Source organism: Pieris brassicae, chromosome 11, assembly GCF_905147105.1.
Source record: "Pieris brassicae chromosome 11, ilPieBrab1.1, whole genome shotgun sequence".
NCBI classification, from domain to species: domain Eukaryota; kingdom Metazoa; phylum Arthropoda; class Insecta; order Lepidoptera; family Pieridae; genus Pieris; species Pieris brassicae.
Genome location: NC_059675.1, coordinates 5,760,826 through 5,784,421, shown reverse-complemented (window position 1 = coordinate 5,784,421; position 23,596 = coordinate 5,760,826). Strand labels below are relative to the sequence as shown.

At 31.8% G+C, this 23,596-nt stretch overlaps 2 protein-coding genes and 2 non-coding genes across 4 annotated transcripts; 3 read left to right on the top strand and 1 right to left on the bottom strand.

The window, feature by feature from the left end:
* Positions 1-187: 187 nt before the first annotated feature.
* Positions 188-2,845, top strand: LOC123716555 (phosphatidylinositol glycan anchor biosynthesis class U protein). The gene is made up of 3 exons (XM_045672355.1): positions 188-1,225; positions 1,302-1,573; positions 1,806-2,845. The coding sequence occupies exons 1-3, from the start codon at positions 462-464 to the stop codon at positions 2,057-2,059; spliced, it is 1,290 nt and encodes a 429-aa protein (XP_045528311.1). The 5' UTR covers positions 188-461; the 3' UTR covers positions 2,060-2,845.
* A 174-nt stretch (positions 2,846-3,019) lies between these two features.
* Positions 3,020-10,132, top strand: LOC123716679. Its single transcript, XM_045672527.1, has 12 exons — positions 3,020-3,118; positions 3,413-3,587; positions 3,811-4,098; positions 4,456-4,733; positions 5,265-5,450; positions 5,967-6,257; positions 6,817-6,934; positions 7,224-7,363; positions 7,556-7,845; positions 8,204-8,416; positions 8,784-8,973; positions 9,976-10,132. The coding sequence occupies exons 1-12, from the start codon at positions 3,082-3,084 to the stop codon at positions 10,119-10,121; spliced, it is 2,352 nt and encodes a 783-aa protein (XP_045528483.1). The 5' UTR covers positions 3,020-3,081; the 3' UTR covers positions 10,122-10,132.
* Positions 10,133-10,200: 68 nt separating this feature from the next.
* Positions 10,201-10,273, bottom strand: Trnar-ccu. Its single transcript has one exon. It is a non-coding gene; the product is annotated as a tRNA-Arg (tRNA).
* A 325-nt stretch (positions 10,274-10,598) lies between these two features.
* Trnaw-cca lies at positions 10,599-10,670 on the top strand. The gene has a single exon. It is a non-coding gene; the product is annotated as a tRNA-Trp (tRNA).
* The last annotated feature ends 12,926 nt before the right edge of the window (positions 10,671-23,596 follow it).

Here is a 23,596-nt window from a genome sequence, read left to right as displayed (position 1 = left end):
GTAAAGAAGTCGACAAAGGACGATACTAACCCGTAAAATAACAACTGTGAACCTACGTTGGCCTTGGTCTCAATACCAAGCCATGAAATCAGGGTTTTTTTTCCTACTAAGTAAGTTACTTAAATTTAAACACGACCAAAATTTCATTATCTCCTTGTTTATTTAACTTATTTATATAACGCTTTTGCGATTGTGTTGCTTTTGCGTGGTTGCTATGATTTTTCATATTCTATGGGTATTATCAGTGTCGAATTTGATATTATAGTTCTTATTTGACATATCATACATTATGTCAGCTAGCTTTGGCCTTTGGGTGTCAATTGTCAATGAATTAGAGAATCGTAAAGCCGGATTGTTGATTTTTATCAATAGTGATTAATAATACTTTAGAATTATATGCTACAGTTAATACCTAATATTGGCACAAATTTGATTTTCCAAATGTAATAAGCATTTAAATAATGGCTTTAGTCTTAAAATATGTGGTGGCTGTACTAGTGAGGTATTGGCTTATTCATTCAGATTATTGGCAAACACTAGCAAACAGAGTTGAAATAGCCACACCTCTAAACTCATGGAAAAGGCTAATTGAAGGCATTTACTTATTTGAACATAACATAGATCCCTATGATGGCGACTCCTTTCATGAATCCCCGTTATTACTCATATCCTTCTACAGTCTGTTAAAGTATGCACCATACCTATTACCAGGAGTTTTTACATTAATTGATATATTAACAGCATACTTTTTGTATAAAACAGCAAAGATATTTGTCAGAATTCTGAAGAGAAATCAGGAAAATAATATAGAAGTAATCTCGGATGAGTCAAAGGCAATGATCTTGACAAATTTACAGTTGGAAGAAGTTCCAGAATATGTTTTGTCAGTGTATTTATTTAATCCATATTCAGTCCTAAATTGTGTTGGAATGACAACTACTGTAGTCCAGAACTTATTATTAGCTGTCTCATTGTGGGGATCTGTTGCCGGCCATAGATTAGTGGCATGTATTTTCATTGCTCTAGCTACACATCAAGCTCTCTATCCTATAACTTTGATTGTGCCTATATCAATATTACTAGCAGATGTCAACAAAGGTTGCAAGAAGTGCTCATACATAAGAACTCTCTTAGTATTTATATTGTGTTGGGGTTTTTTGATTTTCATATCTGCGTATATAATGAATGGTTCATATTCTTATATCTATAATACATATGGGTTTATGTAAGTATTTGAAAACCTGAGGTTTTTATAATCAAAGTTACTTTGCAACATCTACCATAATTATATATTTTTTCAGACTAACTGTTCCGGATCTCAAACCAAACATAGGATTATTCTGGTATTTTTTCACTGAAATGTTTGAACACTTCAGATTACTTTTTGTATGTGCATTTCAAATAAATGCACTGATTTTGTATGTAGTGCCATTGACATTAAGGTTTAAGAATGAACCTATTTTATTAGCAACAGTCCTTATTGCTCTGTCAACAATATTTAGATCATATCCATGTGTGGGTGATGTTGGTTTCTACTTAGCTCTTTTACCAATGTGGAAGCATTTATTTACTTGTAAGTATAACAATTTAATTGGCTTAATTGTAAACAATCATAGTAAAACCAAAATGTCTTTGATTTGATTGCCAGCTAAATATTTGCAGGTTGTTTGATGCCTGGGTCTTGGTAGAGTAGGTAGAGTCTTTTAACATACTTTTCGTAATAGTTCAGATTAATCCCATTAGTATATCATTATGATTACCAAAATCTGCCACTTGTAGTTATAATTTTGTGTTTCTCATTTCAGTTATGCAACAGAAGTTTATTGCTGGTTGTGCATTTATTATAACATCAGTATTAGGACCAACAGTTTGGCATTTATGGATATATTCTGGATCAGCTAATGCAAACTTCTTTTTTGGTGTAACACTATCATTTGCAACTGCACAAATATTTCTCATAACAGACTTGATGTTTGCATACTTAAAAAGAGAATTTACACTTAAACATGGCTCATCTCGTCAAGTAGATGGTAAACCGGCGAAGTTGGTACTAAGATAAAGATAAGCCAACTTTTTTCAAATACTAATTTTACACTGAGCTTTCAATTTTTAAAATTGTTCAAAATTAGTGTTTCAAATAAGTTATGGAATAAAATGCCATTAAGTTATGATGAGGGCTACAGTGCTGATTTTAAAAATAACTTGAAAATGTAGCTATAATAGTGTGTAAAATATACTTAGAAGAAATTGAATGTTCAAGATAGATTTGTATGCCTGATAATTTCTTAGTGAATATCATTGAACTGTATTATTTACTTGTTGTCGATTTACAGCAATTTGCATTTTAAAAATAAAGCAAAATAACTGTAAGGATTTTTTATGTTCAATAGTACAATAACTATTACTCAATTATATTGTCATGTAAGATGACCGTTTTAACTTATGTTTCATATATTTTCATTATGTTATTAATTTTTTCATTTAGGCGTTTTTTTATCAAAATGTGATTTAAAATTCCTACAAGTGATCACCGTATGTAAATTCGGTTGTACCATTTCTTAAATCAGTTGAAGAAACGAATTTATAATTTTTTATGTAACTAATTTAACAAAGCGCCATCTGTTGTTCGCAATGTCCTCTAAAGTGAATAACTTCGTTAACCAATCGAAAAAAGATAATAATTTACAGTTTGTATTTCTATAACGATTTTCAAAATTCCTTGTTGCCATTTTCAAGGAATTGATTAAGTAATGTGTATTAAAAAACTACAGTACATTCCGCAATGAACAAATATTTTTAATGTATTAAAGTAATAGTTAAAATATATGAGATTAGTTTTAAAACTCTTGTTAAATGTACTATCACAATTATACCAAAAAGTTTGTAGTAAATACGGTTTGTATGAAATAAATATTTTTACAGATTAAATTGTTTTAATGACTAATCCTTTTTATAATATAGTACAACGCCCTACTTACATAATAAAAATATCTTATCTTAGCCAATCTGTTCACACTAACTTGATAATGCCTCGTTGTTCTGAAAGTCACTACGATAATGGTACGGTAATTTGTAGCAATTATGAAGTTACTGTGCTTATTGTTTGTGACAATTTGCCGTAAGTAATTTGATTGAATTTTTCACTTTACGTTAGTTTATCTAGTTGTATTTGAAAATTGTTCACATCGCCAATAATACTAAATATTTTAAAGTGGTATCTGCTATATTATATTTTATTTGAAACATACTTTTATTTTATTTGAAAAAAATTTACCACATCAGAAGCCTGATATGTTTATGAAACTTATATAACTATAATGATGACAAAAAGCCTTTGTGTGCTTAGGCGTAATAAAACATTACATATTTTTTAAAGTAAATTAACGAAACGTGTTGTTAATATTTTATTTAGCTATATATGGAGAAGTATTGCAAAGCATACCAGCGCACTTACTGGCATGTTACCGTCGAGGAGGACCCCAAGTCGGGACGCCCAAACGTCTGGATGTATTCCTTAGTTTAGTGAGACGACTGGAACTGGATAGTCGACTTGATTTGAGACTATTCAGCACATCATTATTAAGAAGGTAAAATGCTTTTATTATAGGATACGAAATGTAACAAAGTGGGCAGCATTATAATAGTTGTAATACGTTATTATAGTATATTAATAATTATATTTAATAGAAATAGTTTGACATATCGATTACTGCTACAAATGACTTGCACAATATTAAATAAAGTCCCCTTTACCCTCCGAGTTTCATCAAATCTAAAAAAAATATTCGAAACTTAAATATTTTATTACAGTTTGCGCCTCGATGGTATAGAAAATGCAGCTAATACACCCGAAACGGAGTTTCTAATACCGTACAGAGCTTCAGCCTTCCAATTTCACAAGTACAAAATCTTGATGGATCTATTTCTACCGACTCAAGACCTTATAGATGTGAATGAAATGTTAACGTTGCACGAAAAATGCTTGTTGCATTCTATGCTCAGCTGTTCAATCCATCCATGGGAAAGAGGAGATGAAAACATAGTCTGCCCACTGTCAGCGGAACAAGGACAAAGTATAAGTACAGAAAGCTCAAATAGGTGAATATGATGATATGATAAACCTATATTTATTCTTATTAAATTGATTTTTTATTAACACTTGTTGCATTACACATTAAATATATAAAATTGTTTTTGATAAAACTGTGATTTTGTTTCTAAATATATTTATGAATACATTCTATACCAATTTTAATTCACGACTGACTTTTTGTCTAGCTTAAAGCTATTTTCTACGATTAAGGCTTTAGTTTGGCCTATCAGCAGTATAACGTTTTTTTTTAAATCGATTTGATCGAAGCGGCACTTACAATTAAAAATCGTACGCTACGTAATATAAGTAAATATAATTCGTTTCCTAGAACATAAATCTCATTATCGAAATTGCGTTTTCAGGTTATATAGCAGGTGTCCAATAGAAATTGGCGTTATTCAAACTCCTTGGGGTAGCATCACTCCTGGTACTATCGTAGCTGCTGTCGCCTCGTCTTTAGAGAACCAAAAAGTGCTAGTTACAGACATATTGCAAACTGAAATGTTTAAAGAAGATATACCTTACACATTGCTTGATATGGCGCTGGGCGAATGGGGTTCGAAGTTAGAAAAACTCGAACTTGATGATCTTGGAACTGATGTTTCTGATATAAGCAATGTATGGGTTGCTACTTTGGCTGGTAATTTTATTTTCACATTAAATGAATTAGATTTAGTATTACGCAATTAACATTTTACAGGTATTTTTATATATTTAGGTATGCTATTTACGTAACAGGAGATATTTGATAACTTGGAAGGCAAAGGGAGTTAAAAAATTATAATATCATTTATTTATATACCTATGAAAGTCAATAAATAAATAATACATTTTCAAACTTACATATCTTTAAATCAAAGGGGAACAGACGAAAACAATTGGGATGAATCACTCAGCTGTTGATTAACCAAGTATTTTGTTTTATTAGATGCTTAGAAGGAGCTTCACATACAAGCATCCATCGAAGCATCGCTGCGTTATATTGGAGCCATGAATCATAATCATTAATTACATACTTGATGTCTAAAACTGTCATTAAATTCTTAGAAAACACAAGCCAATAACCGCAACAATTTCCCTTGCCCGATTATTTGTAAAATACAAGAGGATTAAATAGATAATATATAATATAAGATATATTTATAATTATTATGTAATATTTATCTTCCAGGTGATTTAGCAGAAGTAGTAGTTAATCAAGGAGCCAGATTCGGGGCTTCACCACAAAGAATAGTAATTGGTTCTAGTAACAAATGGAATGACACTTTATTACCGAGGGACTATTATTTGTTTATGCAAAATGCATCCTCTACGGATTGGCATATGACTGATGCAGAAATTCTCGCGGGTATTGATGGTAAGATAACATTGAGATTTTAAAATATATTTTTATCAACCAGTTTTTAATTATATATTTTATCAAGACAAAGTTAATTTAAAATATCGCGTATTATAGCGCCATCTAGATTGTAATTTAATAATCTTCTACCATTACATTTATGGTTCATGGATCCAAACAATGTAAGCAATAAACAAATTACTAGACCACGTTAACATCACATTTTTTATTTTATTCAATGCCTTATACAAATTTGTAAGAATAAAGAGTTTTTAGAAATACATAATTATATCATAAATAGTAATTTATGTAGTATTGCGTTCCCTACTTAGAAAAAAAGGCTAGTAAGAGCCTTTTTTGTCTAATTACTATTTATTTAGATCATGTCGCTTGTCTGTGATGTGGACCAGAGACTTGACCAATCCCAAACAAGTATAATGTACCATAGTTTATTCATTTTACATTCCTGTTTCATTCTTCTACTTTCTTTTCACTATCGTTCAAATACCCTACGTCTTACCTACTCTATTTCAGGATTAATACTATCTCACTACGTACCAATATGGGTCGAACAGCGTAGAACACTACGTCTATCGCAAATAATAGATATGTACTATTCTAATGAGGGTGTATCGTTTGACCCGAAAGTTCGCGCTTGCAACAGACAGGCTTTGTTCTCGAGTATCGTTACTAAAGACGAGCTAGTTAGAGAAACTTCTAGACTAGCTCATATATTATCGTTACGTCAGATCACAGTGTATATTCCGGTGGATGAAATGAATCGGATCACTGAGGCAGCGGTCACGGTATTTATGGATTATGTATGTGAGTATTATAGGTAATTGATAAGAGTGTGTAATAAGACCGAATGTATGAGAACTGGAATGAACTAGAACATTTAAATTGAGAATAACTGGCGATTATGGTTGTACTTTTTTGGCTTACGAATTTTAAATATTTATAGTTATTTACACCAGTAACAATATCAAAAAAAATATCTACGGCGCTACAACCTTTTTAGGTCTGGGCCTCAGATTTCTGTATCTGTTTCATGATCATTTGTTAATCGAATAGGCAAGTAGGTGATCAACCTTCTGTGCCTGTCGCACGCCGTCGACTTTTTTTGGGTCTAAAGGCAAGCCGGTTTCCTCACGATGTTTTCCTTCACCGTCCAGCTAATGTTAAATGCGCACATAGAAAGAAAATCCATTGGTGCACAGCCGGGGATCGAACCTACGACTGCGGATGAGAGTCGCACCCTGAAGCCACTAGGCCAACACTGCTCACACACCGGTAACATACTGGTTATTAAAGTGTTTTGAGTCGAAAAAAATAGTATTATTGGTACTACCTAGTATTAATGAAATAAAGTATTTGCTTTCAGCTTCCTTGTTGAGACAGAATCACGTGGAATGCCTAGCTAGCAGAAGCATACCAACAATGGACTTAATATTAGCTACCGATGGCTCCTGGAATGGTTATCAGGTGGAACAATTCGTGTCGTAAGTGCTTTGAATGGTGTTGTTGTAAAACAAACTGATTATATTTTGACAAAGGAATCGAAAATATTATTTTATGTGGTTAAATCTTTGTAGATACAATAAAGAGTTGATAATATAACCTCGATGTAGAACTTGTTAACTGATTGTAGGATTTCTGCAGATAATTGATATAGAGGACTATTTCAAAATAAATTAAAAAACGATTCTACTTATTACATTAATGTCGCATGGAAAAACTATTTAACTTTCATATTATATACATTGGTTAATTGTTTTTTATTTGCTTTAGATGGATTGGTAGCGCTTTAGAGATTAATATGCAGAAAAGTAGTATATCATTACTTCACGGTAACACGGGCCGATGGATTGTTCCGAGAACGAAGAATTTGACCGGATTATTTGCAGCGATCGCTAACTACACTAATGATTGTATGTACAATTAAATCCCATTAATTTTCTGTGAAATAAAGCTTGCATATGGTACGAGGACATTTTTCACTCTTTTGCATTTACAAATAAATGTGTAAATGCAAAAGAGTGAATATTATTTTGAGACTAAGAACATAATATGATACTATCAGTAGCGATATATAATAATGTGTAATACTAATATCATTTCAGGGCCGAACCGTCTTAACTTACCAAACGTGGTATCAACCGTTTTACAAGACGCTCGTAATACAACAATACAAGACATCACGGACATGCGTAGTGCTGGTCCCAGTACAGTTGTCTTGATAATTACTCCCACAGACAGAATTACGTCAGAAGAATTGGAAAGAACTCGAGAAATCATGAGTAGTTTACGAGCAAGTTTTTTTGACGTTTACTTTGCGTACGCTGCGCGGGATACTACACAATTGAAGAATATCAACAATGAATATATGGATTATTCGGAACTATTTTTGACGGTTAGTATAAATCTGTCACCGTATAAGCGAGTGTTATAAACGTATGTTCATCATGGGACAATAATAAGAAATATTTTATTATTCTTTCACCGCTAGCTGGTCAAACTTTGGCAAGAAATCTGCAATGGTACAATTGATTACTGGAAAAATTGTATATATATATATATATATATTCAATTATTCCATGTATATATACCGTCTCCTCATGAAGTTTATTAACAAAGTTAATAAGCGAAGTTGTTAGTTCCCTCACAAAAGCATTATCGTCCGATTATCGTCTTAATTTAAACTTGCCTTGTTAACGTATCACGTGGTATTTAAATAATCATAGATATACTCCTTCCCTATTATCTTCTAGGTGTCATCTACGTCAGTTAGCGATGTTATTTCCGCAGTGAATACATATTTAGTAAAAAACGAAATACCATCAAGAATTGTTAGTACTCAGTGTCCTTTCAATGGCACGAATTACGTACAAGTTCCGTATGAAGACAACGTTTTGCCTGCGCGTGAGCAACCTTATAGAATTCATCCTTTCTATTTGAGACAACAGAACTTAATACAAATACAGGTAAAAATGAGAAAGTTGACACTTATGTTATTTCTAATCTATTATATAGTTTTAATAATTTAGCTGCAGTAAATAATGCAAGGACATCCTTGCATATAGGAAAATAGTTTTTTTTTGCTGAATAAGTATAGGAATGAACTTTTCCCTACCACCTGTACTTTGACCAAATTTAGACTAAAATATGAAAAATTAAAACACTAAGGAATTCGAAATGCTTATGAAACTATAAAATCCTAAAGATCTTAAACTAAGTCTTTTTATACACACTTATCTATTAAACGCCGATCACATAGTTATAGCTATTTTAATCTCGTGTCTCCAAGTTACGAAAGTGAGAATAGCATAAAAACCGGTTGAATATTTTTAGTTTCGTAACGATGGACAAGGTCGAATCCTGGTTTGTATGTGGCGCGGTGCAGAGACATCGCATACTTGTCAATCTTTGAATGAAAGGGAGACCCACACATTCAATTTGACGACGCCCTGCCCATCGCCGAACTTCTGTCCACCGGCCAATTTTATGGTTACAGCTTTGTCTACAGAGAACTTATGTACACGTAAGAAATTAAGACTATCACTTATATAATAGATTTATGGTTACTTCTGTAATTATAATACCTGCTGATACGGAATTAAATATAATTTTGCTATAATATCTATCCAATAAATGATCACAATAATTTAAGAAAACCGTCTTTAGACTTTCTACATAGGAGGTAAATACATATGGAGACGATGCGCTAATAATGATAATATTTACATACGACATAGCTCAGGTATGTTAGTAAAATGTTAAACTGATTTAGAATATAAAAGTGAGAGAATATTCTTATTTAAATTGTATTAAATAATTCAGTCTTGTTACAATTTTAACAAAAGTAGTATCTTACTATAATATTTAATATTATTTAAATTATATATATAATAATTTAAAAATTAAAAAACCCACAAAAACATCTTTTAAAACTAAATCTTCACCAATTACTTAACTTAAGTATTAATATATTTAATTTTTTTTTTATTCTTGCACTACAATAAAGTTTATATAAAGTGTTACCATTTTAGATTACTAACTTGCATTATTTAAAGTGTAAAGCGATAATAAGCTTTATTTTTTATAAACAGAGTATTATTTAGACATTGTGTATGCGCAAACGTTTTTAAATTTATATTGAAGTGTAATAAATAAAACTGGGTTTCGAATTCGAAAGTGAATTTGTGAAAGTTCATAAAAAAATCTTTAAATACGAGAAGTACAAATCAAGCTTTTGCTACATTTGTTTAACACAATATTATGAACAAATTAAAAAAAAAACATTTATTTTAACAGAGTACAATTTTAGTAAAGTATATAAATAATGATATAAACGTAAGTGAAAAGTAATTTGGTGTTTTATGTTTCACGTATTTCTTAAAACTGTAAACCTAAAGTTGATACAGACTATTGTCTCAAATAAAATAATCCTTTATCAAAGCTCACTTGCACGCTTATTTTAATCGCGGACTTTGGCTTTGGTATGTATCATCTGTTGAAGCCGGTGATAACTTGTTTGTTTCAGACGTTGACTGCCGCCTCCCGCACCAAGTGGGTTACTACATACAGCATTCTGGTTTGCGATGTCTGCCGCTGCTGGGAACCGCGGCCCGGTCGGCGCCTATTTGGAAAGTTCTTTGGCTTTCTCTTGTGATCTCATTAGTGTATTAAAATAAATAAGTTTCCAGATTTGTATTTTTTCTTCCATAAAATTAATAAAAAAATACAATGCTAAAACCAAAAAAGCATGTACCCCTGGTGGGACTCGAACCCACAATCCCCGGCTTAGGAGGCCGATGCCTTATCCATTAGGCCACAGGGGCTTACACATGAGAAGTTGAATTTATAATACATTTTATAATGGTTCTATATAAAGTATCATGTACAATTTTACTTCGGAGAAACATGAATAAATAACGAGGTAAGAGTAATTATAAAAAAAATAAACTCATATCTCGATGTAAAATGCTTATGCAAATGCTTGATCACGTTCATACATTTAATGATAGATAGCACTGTTCATTGTTTTTTATCATGTATAAGTTACAACAATAGTCGTATACTTAGATTCGAAATATGTAAAAAAATATTTATGAATATCAGTGTCACTTGTTGTATATATACAGAATTTTGTAACCTTTCTACACCGACTCCGTGGCGCAACGGTAGCGCGTCTGACTCCAGATCAGAAGGTTGCGTGTTCAAATCACGTCGGGGTCATTGTTCTCTTTTAGTAGATTTTTTTTTACATGCATCATGCAAATCGATTTAACGTTACGTTTTAGAATTAAATATATTTGTCATTGAATACGAGGTAATTTTAATGAGTTGTTCCTTTCTAATATTTTGAGAACGTAAATTGGGAACAACGTAGTCACCGATGGCCTTAAACTATACTAATAACTAAATAAAAAAATATGTACATCATTGAGAGACTGATTACGACTGCACTTTGACTACAAAATACTGTTTCTAGGATTAATATAATTTGATCGTTTGGGTTTTTTTTATTTATTTTCGTATCTATAATTGTACTAATAAAGTGTTGGCTGCGAGCACCTTTATTTCTTTTTATCTTAACGTTACAAATCTTAACTGGAAAATCTTCATTCCTGACCAGAGTCAGTTCAGTGGCGCCTACTGGGATTATACTTTCCATCTTGCTGTTTTACAGTGCTTAAGGAATGCAATTTACGTGCGTTTACCAACGTTTCGCTTCTACTCGTCGCGACGTGGTCAGGTGACTGGCATTATGGCATACGTGTCGACTGGCGCCGTTTCAAACGAATCGCATTCTTGGAAAGTACACACGTACGCATTCTTCCACGTAGTTGTGTCCATACTACACGGGCGGTGTGTATGTATACGAACACGCCTTCGGATTACTGTTGTGTGCTCTTGCGACTGTGTGCATCTGGAGGTCGTGTTGTAAGAAATCATACATTGACATTTTTATGTTTGGTCTATGCGTCTGTTTTATTAACACGTATTTAATGTGTTTGGGACCTCGATTTTTGTCGTCATATTTATTTTCAGCGATTTCGTCATAATAAATTTTCCAATGCGTTACAAAATAACCGGCATATTTTTTCATAGTTTCGAAGAGATTTTCGCATTTATTTTATTCGGTTGCATATGTTTATAAATTGTTTGCAAGTAGGTATTAAAGTTTAATGACGTTGTGAATAAAAGGTTAACAAATTACAAAATCGTTGAATATAAATTAATTGCTTACGTAGATATAAAAAAAGTCAGTTAATAAAATTGTTTTTATATTTTATAGTTCTACTTATTCCACGAATAATTTTTATATCAACTATAAAATGTATCCAAATTTCTAAACTAGAACCTATAGGCGTGGTTCGATATAAAAAAATCACGTTAGAAACATAGGAAAATAAACATTACAAACCTCGCTCATCTCAAAGCATTTTAATTACTACAACATATGTATTATATAAAGGCATACTGTACAACTATAGGAAATGAACGCAGTAAACCCTTTCTTAGAACTTATGACGATAGTAAGATCTTAGGAAATCTATGAATTACTTTCAGGGTCGACGTGTTATAAGCATATTTGAACTGAACAGATAGGCCTGGCCGGCCTTGTCAATTCCACTGCATCAATTAGTAAATCAATGACGTCAACAGTTGACGCAGATCGGTTGAAGTCCAATAATTCTTTATTATTGTCAATTAAAATTTTTGTGAACTTTTCGGACCAATTGACCCCCACAATTATTGCTTGGTTAGTATACCAACGATTTGATTCACAAACTGTATTTTATAGTTTTTATCTAATTCAGGATTTATTTAAGTGAAATAAGTATTTCATTTATACAGAATTTAATTAATATTATTATTTAAAATAATAAAATTGTATTTTTAATCGTAATTGTATAAAATATTTTTTTAAGAAATAATAATGGCTTTATTTTCATTCGATGGTGGCCATAACAGATTATCTTAATTGAAGCCCTAATTAAAATTATTAAAAAAACATATTAATTAAATATTTTAATGTTAATTGAAAGACTTGCTTGTGATGTGAGCTTCTTAAGACGCATTAAAAATATCGAACTTATGTGAAGCAATTATAAATTACAACAACAGTAGTTATAAATGCTGTTTATAAGTTATAACTCGACCAAAAAGAAAAAAAAACCTTAGAAGTTATATTTCTTTGTCGTAACAAGATAAAAATCTTTTTAAAATATGTATCTTTCGCCTTATTCTACGTTTGAAGAAAAAACGACACTAACAATAGAAAACAAATACTCTCATCATTTTTCCCTAACGCGCCAAAAGAAGTATAACTTCAATAAGATACGAAATATAGAACTCCAAAGTCCGTCGTTGTCAATTTTAATTACATAGATTATTTAGCAAATTTTTTAAACAAAATATGATAGTTTGACGTAGTATAACGACACACCCACACCCACGTGGCTTCCTTGCTTCATGGTTTCGATAAGCCAAGGCCATTCTTCACGTGTTCCTACCCACTGAAACTGCTGCCCACGACAAATTAATTTCGCGTGTATTAATTGAAACCGTCCGTAGAAACAGATTGATCAAGACGATTGTATCAAGAATATACAATACCTGCACGTAAAGAAACTTATATGGAAAAGAAATCCGTTATAAATACAACTTATGATAAGATACTTAATGTTCAACTTATTAATAAGATTAGATTTTGTTAAATTTAGAATAGGGATATAAAGAAAATTCATGAAAAGAAAAAAAATGTGTAATGTGCGATTTTATAAGAATTTCAAATCTTAAAAAATAATTTAAATTTTTCCATTACATTAATAAAGTAAAATCAAATATAGTGTACAGCTGATATTTAATATTTTAATGTTATTAGTCATAAAAATAATACACCGAAACAATATTCGATATGTACATGAAAATGCCTAATCAAGCGACAGCTAATCATAAATGATGATGCAATGTTATTGCAATGCGCAATAAATGCTCGGAGGTGTGTCTTTCCTCGAATAGCTGATGAAATCCTAAAATGTAATTATGATTAATTAATAACAATATGACTTTAGTCACGAGTTATTGTGGCACCTCGTGACGTGTGGGGGCTTGGTGGAGTCCACCAATCGAATGCCAGGCTGCAAGTTGCGTCACTATCGGAAAATAGTTCACAATAGGTTTACCATGCCAAACGGGGCAAATATTTAAAACGTAGAAACTCGATTTGTTTCTTTTTAATCGCTTTGTGTTAGATATACCGCGTGTAAATGTCATAGTGAAACGAAGTTTTGTTATACGTGACATGAGCATTGTATAATTTCGTACTTTGTCTGCTTTTCTTCTCAAATAGCTGTTTAATTAATTGAGTATTTTTATTTTTAAGTCAAAAAAACAAAGTACGGAGTAAATATAGGTGTGAAAAGTAAAAATTTACTACTTATAGGAAGTTAATATTTCACGTCACTTCCTATTGCTTATATACATACTTCATATTATAAATAATATATTGTAACTGTCTCCACGGTACACACTACACACACTAACTTACCTAGCTAACCTAACCATTTTTGCATCTACTTGAACACACACAAACAAATAACAGAAGAATCTAATTTAATCTATATCTATCTTTATTAAAGCTAAGTAAAATACAAACAAAATGAGTATCAAATTGTCTTCTATAAATGATAAATACATATGTTCTTTTTGTATAAATAAGCAGCGGATTTAGATTCTATTAAAAGATTTCTAAAAATAATGACATACTTTTAGGTCGTTCGCTTCGTAGGTTATTCTGATGTAATAGTTACAACACTTGCCAGCATAATATTAGGGTGTTTGCATCTATGATTAGAATTCATAGAGAACCTAGAAATAATTTCTCCCAACGTATCTACTTTCACAAGATCCAACGTCAATGACCTCGACACACCTCCTTTCATTTATTTTCCCTATCCCCCACGGTAATGTCTTTTATATACTGTAAAATTTCCACCGTCAGATGTCAGAAATGTTAAACGACAGTTGTTGACAGATCTTTAGATTCATTTTAGGATCGCTAATAAGGCTTTGCTCGAGTTCTAAGACCTGTCAAACCGAATTGGAAAGTTGTCAGTCCTTTTTGATTTAAAATAACATTTATTACAATTTCATTAGAAATTTTATATTAATCATATTCAATTGAATTTAGGTTAGAATTTCTTGTGGGTAAAGGTCACGTTAGGGCATTTCACTTCTTCATTCAATTCACAACATTTGAGGGAGTTTGTAAGTAGCTGTAACACAAACTAGTTATTCTTTATATCGAAATTTGGTTGATTTTAAATTGTAATTGACTTATTCAATTCTCATTGTTTGAATTTAAGGTTACAAAACGAGGTCGCTTTAATTGTATTTAGACTTTTGAATGATCGTACCTTCACACTTAATTAAGTGGTGACATATGTTTTAATCAGTGGCGCGACAACCTTTTTAGGTGGGACTCAGATTTCTGTATCTGTTCATGATCTTTTGTCAATCTTATAGGCAACTAGGTGTTCAGCCTCCCGTGCCTGATACACGCTGTCAACTTTCAAAAAGGTCGAAGACAAGAAGTTTTCCTCGCGAAGTTTTCCTTCACCGTTCGAGCGAATGTTAAATGCGCACATAGAAAGAAAGCCCACGACCACAGGGATGAGAGTCGCACGCTGAAGCCACACTGCTCCATAACCTCACATTACCTGTTATTAAAATGCAACCATGCGTACCATCCTCAACGCCGAGGTAGTGTGCTTAAAGCCCGTTTGGTGGTACACCATTGGTGGTCTGAAACCATATGTGAAGAATAGAGGTCTGATCATCTTCTCTACTATCTATCTACTTATTTAAAAATGTTCAAAGAAATAGGCCCACAAATGTTACTGTTCCGCTGGGACCTCCAAGGATTTTTTTATGCCGTGTTTTCCTACTAGAAACAATAAGTAAAATGTTTGGGCTTGGTATAAAAGAGTTTTATTATCTATGGGCTAATGGCACACTGAACTAATTCCTAATGCATTCATATTACTTGAATGTAATTAGAGCTTGTAAAAGACCCACCTAAGCAACGATAATAGAAATACATAAACATCTTTGCTGGGAATGTTATTAAATACGACAGCCACAAGATAATATTACACTATTTGTTGTTTTTAATTATATAATTGTATCTGGATAAATTGCGCAGTTATCTTAGGTTCATGGTATATGCATAGATGCAATAGTTTATACTTTATTGTTTGCTTAGCTCATTGTAATAAATTCAATTATGCGTGCGGAATATTAAACGATATTTTATTATCTAAGGTACTTTATTATTTCCCATAGGTAATTATACATTTTAATGCTTAAGTCCCGAGAGACCTGTTGAAGAAATAATGATACTAATTCTAGGTGCTTAGAACTTGTTCTTTCTGGTTGGAAACTGGTTCTTTCTAAGAGCCGGTTCATAGTGCCTTTTAAAGATTTCTTATCAATCATCCCCATTATCAAAATCAATCATAACGTATATACGCTTTACTGGTAATTAGATCTCAACAAAAAATTGCAAAGCACAAAATGTTCAAACTAATTTATAAACATCAGTTTAAACGACATCAGCATTATAAACCAATATTTTTTATTTATTTCAATATTATCTACGCTATCTCGTAGGGAAGTAAGTACTTATATATATAGTATTGTCTTTTGTTAACATAGCTTTTACACATTAAGAAAACACTTTTTAAACGGATTGAAGTATTATTATTAAAACCTTATAATTATTTACATAATTTTAATTTTTTTAATGTGTAATTTATTATATATTAATTTTAATGTGTTTAAAAAGTGTTTTCTTAATATTTATTTATTCCTGTAGGATAAAAAAATCGGGCCGTTGTTGATTCAAATACGAATGCGTAGTCCAGATTATTAGAAGCTATATCTGAAACTTATGATTTCTATATATGTACGTATCCCTAATTTTAGACCATATGTGTAAGAACGGAATTTATTACTTCTATACAAGTAAACAAACATGCTAATTGTAAATAACTCTCAAGATCGTTGAATAATATTGTTGACATAAGATTCTCTTGAAAATTTAAAACAAAAATGGAACTGTCTGGTACTTTTCCATTTCATTGGTATATATGGAGATACACAATGGGTTGGTGTTCCGTTTCTTAAACATGTACTTAAAATGCACGTACTAAGTGGAAAATTACAGCATGCGCTGTGTCCAAACTGTTAGTGAAAATTATGTACACAGATTTAAGAATAACTCATTCCTGAGCAAATGGGAAATTGCGTTGCACTATTAATTACCTGTGTTGTAAAACTTGTACGTTACTTGTAATTAGTTGGCGGCAAGTGTCGACTTTCCTAAGGCATTCATTTGTATAGATGACCATAGAGATAGAGCACAGGTAGACCATAGGAATTAATAGATTGTCATCAAGGCTCTATACCTATTGCAGGTATTAACCAAGTGTGTAGTTGTGGTTTGAAATATATAGAAATCCTTTAATAATATATTTGTAAGTAATACTTAACCGTTTGAGTGATGTGTTTTTACCAAAAAATGCCATTAAAAATCGTTTATTTCGATGTCAACTGTTTTTGGAAGCATTCAAACGGTTAATATTTTTAACGGATAAGATTTCTCTAGATTATTTAGTACATACTTACTACCTTATATTGATATCTATGAAATTTTATAAATAATAATAAAGCACTAATTTTATAACTCAGTAAGTAACGTTATTTTACTTTAAAAATCTTCCTGTTAATTGACGTATGGACACCTTAATTCCGTAAGAAAAACATTGGCCTTCTAGAACGATCTTTCGTATTGGAAACAAAGATAATTACAGACATCCCAGATCTCCTGTTTTCCCAGTTAATGGTTTTATTTCTAGGTTATCCATCGGAAGAAGTTTAACCTACGCCTGGTTTTTTTGCACAGTTATTGGTGTCTTACATAAGAACACCCAATCTTTTAGTCAGTTGGTTTAGCTAAATATTACCCAAGTATATGCTGCATTAAAGCGTTTTGTAATACGATTTTAGACATCTAATTAAAAACTACATTTTTTATAACCTAGACACGGAAGCCTTTTTATCCTGCTGCTTACAAAACGTGAAGGCCAGTTAAAATACCGCAATGTTTATCAAGTAAAATAATATTCAAGGTTACGGCATATCTTTTCTCTACGTATCTTTCTTAGTGCATATAATATACTCCTAGGAATTTGAATTGTTTTGAGTCATGCTTGAGTTGATATAGTATGACGCAATGCCAGGAAATTGGTGCTACTCCAATTAACTCTCTAGACTAAAATAAAATAAATCAATGGCACTACAAACTTTTTAAGTCTGAGCCTCAGATTTCTGTATCTATTTCATGATTATGTAATATGTATGTAATAGGCAATTAGGTTATCAGCCTCCTGTGACACACGCATTCAACTTTTGGGTCTAAAGCAAGCCGGTTTCCTCACGATGTTTTCCTTCACCGTTCGAGCGAATGTTAAATGCGCAATAAGAAAGAGTGTCTATGTATGCACAGGCAGGGACCGAACCTACAATATCAGGGATGAGAGTTGCTCACTGAAGCCACTAGGCTAACACTGGTCATCATTACAACTCTCTAGACGTTTAACATTTAATTTTGTACACCCATTATCCTGAATACGTTAGTTGTATTATTCAGCCTTTTATTCTTACCACTTGGTAGGGCTTCTACTTATACTTCGAAACAAATATTCTTTAGTTGGGAATCGAACCAATTAGGTACGTTATATACAAAGAACGTGTTTATGTTCGGTATTTGAAAGAATTCTGGCATTCTCAACATTACACTTTATAAAATAATACTTTTTGTATAATGACATTATCATTGAAGACTATCGCTACAGAACTAAAACGATTAATTTAGGCATTACAATTGATATACCTCGACGTGATAATATATTTCAGGCTAATAAATATGAGGACCTACATGCCTTGTCTGACGCAATAACTCTATCCAAGGTTGAATATTGAAAGTAACGAACTGTTTGCGGTGGACGCTTCTGATTGGCTCTCCCAGGAGGCCTGGCTGGGTGTGGCGTCTATCTCGCATGAAATGTTCTTGTAGTCGAAAAATATTTTTTAAATACATATATTAGACTGTTCCATATAAGGGAATTTGATATTCTATTGCGTGTGTCCTTGCAGTCGTTAAAATTATAATTGTCTCCTATTACATAGTAGATAAGGACGTTTAGAGGACATCGTAGTTTGAACAGCAGTTACCTATAGGCTGTACTGAACATGCTCGGTTGTTGCTTTCATTAAACAAAAGATAAAATCGTTTGTTCTGTTCAAACCGGCTTTAACAGACACTTACGAAATATGTTGCATTAACATGCAATTTTTTGCACTCTCTGTCTGCATGAGGTCTGACTAAATCATTTTTGTATTAAAACTTTTTACAAGAGATTACCATTGTCTCCCTTCTTTTAAAATCGATAAAAATAATAAATGTAACAATAAAAACAATAGAGTAATTGTGTTACGTCTTACAGAATGTATAGAAGAAACAAAGAATGAACTTTTGACATTAACTATATGAATCTTACATTTTATAGCCTTCTGAATTAGGGTAGGACTTATTAATAATGAATACAATTAAGGGACAGTTGACCCAATCAAAAATCTCGTTTGCAAGACTGCACTTTAACATATTCTTTAATCTTCCGTTAATAAGTCTGGCGCCACAGACCGTTGGAGTGACCCACTTCAATCCTTTACTGTTGTTGTTTATAGACCTTCAAGATTCAAATATTAAATTTGAATAAAATCTAGATTACTGTGATATGATCATGATAACATATCATTTTTCAAGTGATACAATATCGTCGGATATCGCATACTGAGGAATGGTACGTCATGACAAATCACATATTTTTATTATACATCATTCCAAAACGATGATAATCGCTTTCCTTCTAGAATTGATACAATATTAATTTTATAAGAATAGCCCCCTAATTAAGTTGAATCGGCAATGTTCAACGATATTTCAATCAGCGTTCTGATATGGTTTATGTAGAATAATATGAGTTCGATATAAATTGTCATCTAGAAATATCTTCAATGTCAAACTTCTAATATTTTTTAATAAACTGGGGGCACGGCAGTGCGCCCGCCAACTCGAGCAAGGACAATATATTTATTTAAAACATATAAGATTTGTAATGAATCTCAAAACTTTTTACGGTAGAAAAACTGCGTTGTGAGGCTTGGATGGACAAGTTATGTTTTTTCAACTTTGCCTTCTATAACATCATAAAAAAATTGTTAGCATCGCTACGCTCATCATAATATACACACGGGTTTTTCAGCAAAAATTACTATATCTACTCAATTCACTGTGCCAAAATTCATCCAGGTTGCACGACAAGTGACATTTTAAGTTTAAATTTCCTAAATACTTAAATATAATGTTCACATTATTTATCTAACTAGACTGCTTAGCACACAAGCCATTGTGTTTATAAATGTTAGCTAAATTTTGTTTTATACATAAAAATAAAAAAAAACTTTAACATTTCTTTGCGTAAGCTTTGTTATGTACGCGGATTCGTTGGTCAGTTATACCCCTTTTAATTTTAATAATGTTCTTTTCATTATGCAGTAATACAAAGAAATATGAAGTCTTTATAACCAAAATACTAAGGTTCAACTTTTAAATGAGAAAACATTGTAATTAAATTTTTATGAATGCAATCATATATATATAATATATATATATATATATATATATATATATCTTCAACCGTAAATTCATGAAGACCGGTTTAAAAATTAAGACAGGGTTGAACGGATGTCAAATTAAAATATTCATCAAATGTCAATGAGACTGATTGATGCTAATTTACAATAAGTTTTCATGCTGATCGCGTACTACGTAATTACATATTAAATAAATATTTAATATAGCCTCGGAATTATATAGAATTGAATTCTTTCCAGTAAGTTCTTGACAATGAAGCACACAAAAGTGCGATGAACCCCGAAATTGTCTTAGAGACGAGAGGTAGGTTAGGTTCTGATATTTAAAACAAATGTGGATATATTGTAAATACAATAATAAATATGTAATAGACGCCATTACCTTTTCGAGGATTTAAAGAGAATTCAAACTTGCAATCAGCATTCCTGAAAATTTCACTGTCTACCGATCAACAAATAATTTGTCACTTTATAAGATTTCTTCATTAAGGTTGACCCAATCGTTGAATAGCCTGAAAAAATTACATCGAAACTAGGTCTAGATAAGTTTAGATCGAAAATATTACCATTTACCACCTATTACCACATAGACATTATAAAGAACGTTTTGAGAATTTAGAACTCGCCATGTTGCAGAGAGGTAGAACCCAACTAGAATGTATGTAGTTACTTGTTTTTGTTATATATATATATTGTCAATGTATGTAATCTATTTTGGCTTTCTGTATTGTCTAAGTGTTTTGTTTTATAATATGTATGTTAGCTGTAAGATTACTAATAATAAAATAAATAGAACATCATCACAAATAGTATATATTTATTTATTTATTAAGGAACACCAACAGATTACATGTATACATTTTCTAATTAACAATATTGGGTTTTATTCTAGCATGCAATCTAATAATAGGTGTACACAACATTGACTCTAATAAATGATAGCGGACAGAGTTACTTAAGTATTTGTATCTTTAAACATAAATAAATTGAAACGTGGAAAATATTACATGACTTATGGCTGAGATGACTGAATTTTTTTCTTAAAACTAGGAAGTGAGTCATAATACACGTCAAGACCAAATCTACAATTACATTGGTTAAAATTCCTAAGCATTCTACTGAGGGGCGCATGTTTACCTAGATTGGTTAAGGACTGTGGAACGACAAAAGTATCAGTCCGTCTTCTTCTTGCGTTGATTCTAGGCACTACGAAGTAAATCTTTTTTAAAATATCTTTTTAAATATATATAGTGAGCATGACATAAGACTAGTATCAGGTAACCGACGGTGATCTTAAAAGTATAACACATTATCATTGGTTTATCAAGCTTTCTATTATTAGTTGAAATAAATGTATGATTAAAAAAAAGGTTTATATAGGTGTGTGTAGTTGTTAAAATGATCGATGAATAGTTCAAATGAATATGACATTGTAACAATTGCTTATTGATTCGCAGCATTTTTCTATTTATTTATTACATGTCTTTGTTATATACGGGTTTATTTTCTTGAAAAATATTAATGACTACGGCTACTACGGTAATTTTATTCATTTAAGGCTAATTAATGACTTAAAAGCATGATCCTGGCCAGTGAATAAAGTGTTTGTAACTTTTGAAGAGGGCTATTTGTTAACTAAAATTCACGACGTAGTTATACAGCTTGTTAGAAATAAAAATATATATAAAGTAATTTGAATAATAATGGAACCGCTGACTATGGAACCAGAGCTTTGATCGCTCAACTGCCGCACCGGCCAAATATTTAATTTTTTCTTTACTTTTTTATTTATCCATTTATATATTATTATTACTATGTAGAATAAGAATGTTGTAAATACTCCATATTTGTGTATTAAGTAAATGTATAAAACCAAATTTTTGCAGTTTTTAACTTGAAGTGGGATGTTTTTCTATGGTGTGTACAAAAAATACATACTTGCATATATAAATTTAAAGTAAGCACCATAGAGTAAAATTCCGTAATGCGCAGATTCTTGTATAAATATTAGATAATATCAATATGCAATATGCAATTAGCAAATGCATGGTATGACATCCCACATTCTAGTCTATTGCGCATAAGCCAACTAAATAATAGTCTATGAATTATTTACTAATCATTTATCTATGGCAAATATGCTTTGCAGATACTGTTTAAGGGTGAAGTTACATACAGCGTTCCCGGTTTTTTATACGTTTGACAAGGTAAAAATATGTTTCCTATGGACATTATTGTTGATCTTTTGGTGACTTTATTTTTATAGAATGGGGAGCAGACGGGCAGGAGGCTTACCTGATGTGTGTGATGTGTTAAGTAAGTACTTTTAACGAGAGGGCTGGCAAGTGTGCGACCTTTTAAGAATTGTATTAACTTAGCTTTTAAGTAGCTCTGCTATACATTATAATTGGTGTTTTTTTTATAAAATAGGGGGCAAACGGGCAGGAGGCTCACCTGATGTTAAGCGATACCGCCGCCCATGGACACTCTCAATGCCAGAGGGCTCGCGAGTGCGTTGCCGGTCTTTTAAGAATTTGTACGCTCGTTTCTTGAAGGACCCTAAGTCGAATTGGTTCGGAAATACTTCAGTGGGCAGCTGGTTCCACATAGCGGTGGTGCGCGGCAAAAATTGCCTTGAAAAACGCTCAGTCGTGGAACGACGGACGTTTTTGTAAACTTCCTGTTTCTATATTATACAATGAATTTTGTGGTTCAAAGTAAACATACTTCTATATTTTTCGCAAAATATCACGTACTAAGCATTATCAGCGCAAACTGATAGGATGTTATTTTACATGATTAATTACTATTTGAACTTTAGTGATTTATTACTTGTTTACCTAAACTTGTTGACAAATCACAAACGCGAACTAACGTGATTGGCCGATATCGTGTGACGTCATAATTCAAAGTCATGTTCACAGCCATTGATCAAACTTTGCTGTAAATTATTTTGCACACAATGTACGTACACTCAATAAACTAATCGTTCAACCTTATCACATATGTACCAGTCTATTTTAGTACTTAAGTAACATTCTAAGCGTCTGGAGTCTAGACAGGTTACAATCATTAGGGATCCCGCCTGACGCCTATAAGCCTAACTGTACTTTAGGTAAGAATAAACTTACCAAGAGATACACCAGCTTCCACAGTTTTGTGAAATGGTAATTAAGTGAATAATTCATTATTTCGATGTAAAGCCAAATCACTGAATTGATTTTAAAATCTATATCCTATTATGGAAAACCTGACACAGGACCTGACAACCAGACACCTTTACTTAAAAGGGTTCCCAAAACTTATATATATATTAATTATTTATTTATATATAATTTAATTACATCTATTTAATTAATTATACGTTTATTTAA

Bases quoted from the DNA above. Each gene is read 5' to 3' on its own strand.
- LOC123716555 (XM_045672355.1), top strand. From the start codon at position 462: ATGGCTTTAGTCTTAAAATATGTGGTGGCTGTACTAGTGAGGTATTGG. The intron at 1,226-1,301 runs GTAAGTATTTGA...ATATTTTTTCAG, and splicing joins TATAATACATATGGGTTTAT to ACTAACTGTTCCGGATCTCA. The intron at 1,574-1,805 runs GTAAGTATAACA...TTCTCATTTCAG, and splicing joins GTGGAAGCATTTATTTACTT to TTATGCAACAGAAGTTTATT.
- LOC123716679 (XM_045672527.1), top strand. From the start codon at position 3,082: ATGAAGTTACTGTGCTTATTGTTTGTGACAATTTGCC. The intron at 4,099-4,455 runs GTGAATATGATG...TTGCGTTTTCAG, and splicing joins AGTACAGAAAGCTCAAATAG to GTTATATAGCAGGTGTCCAA. The intron at 6,935-7,223 runs GTAAGTGCTTTG...TATTTGCTTTAG, and splicing joins CAGGTGGAACAATTCGTGTC to ATGGATTGGTAGCGCTTTAG.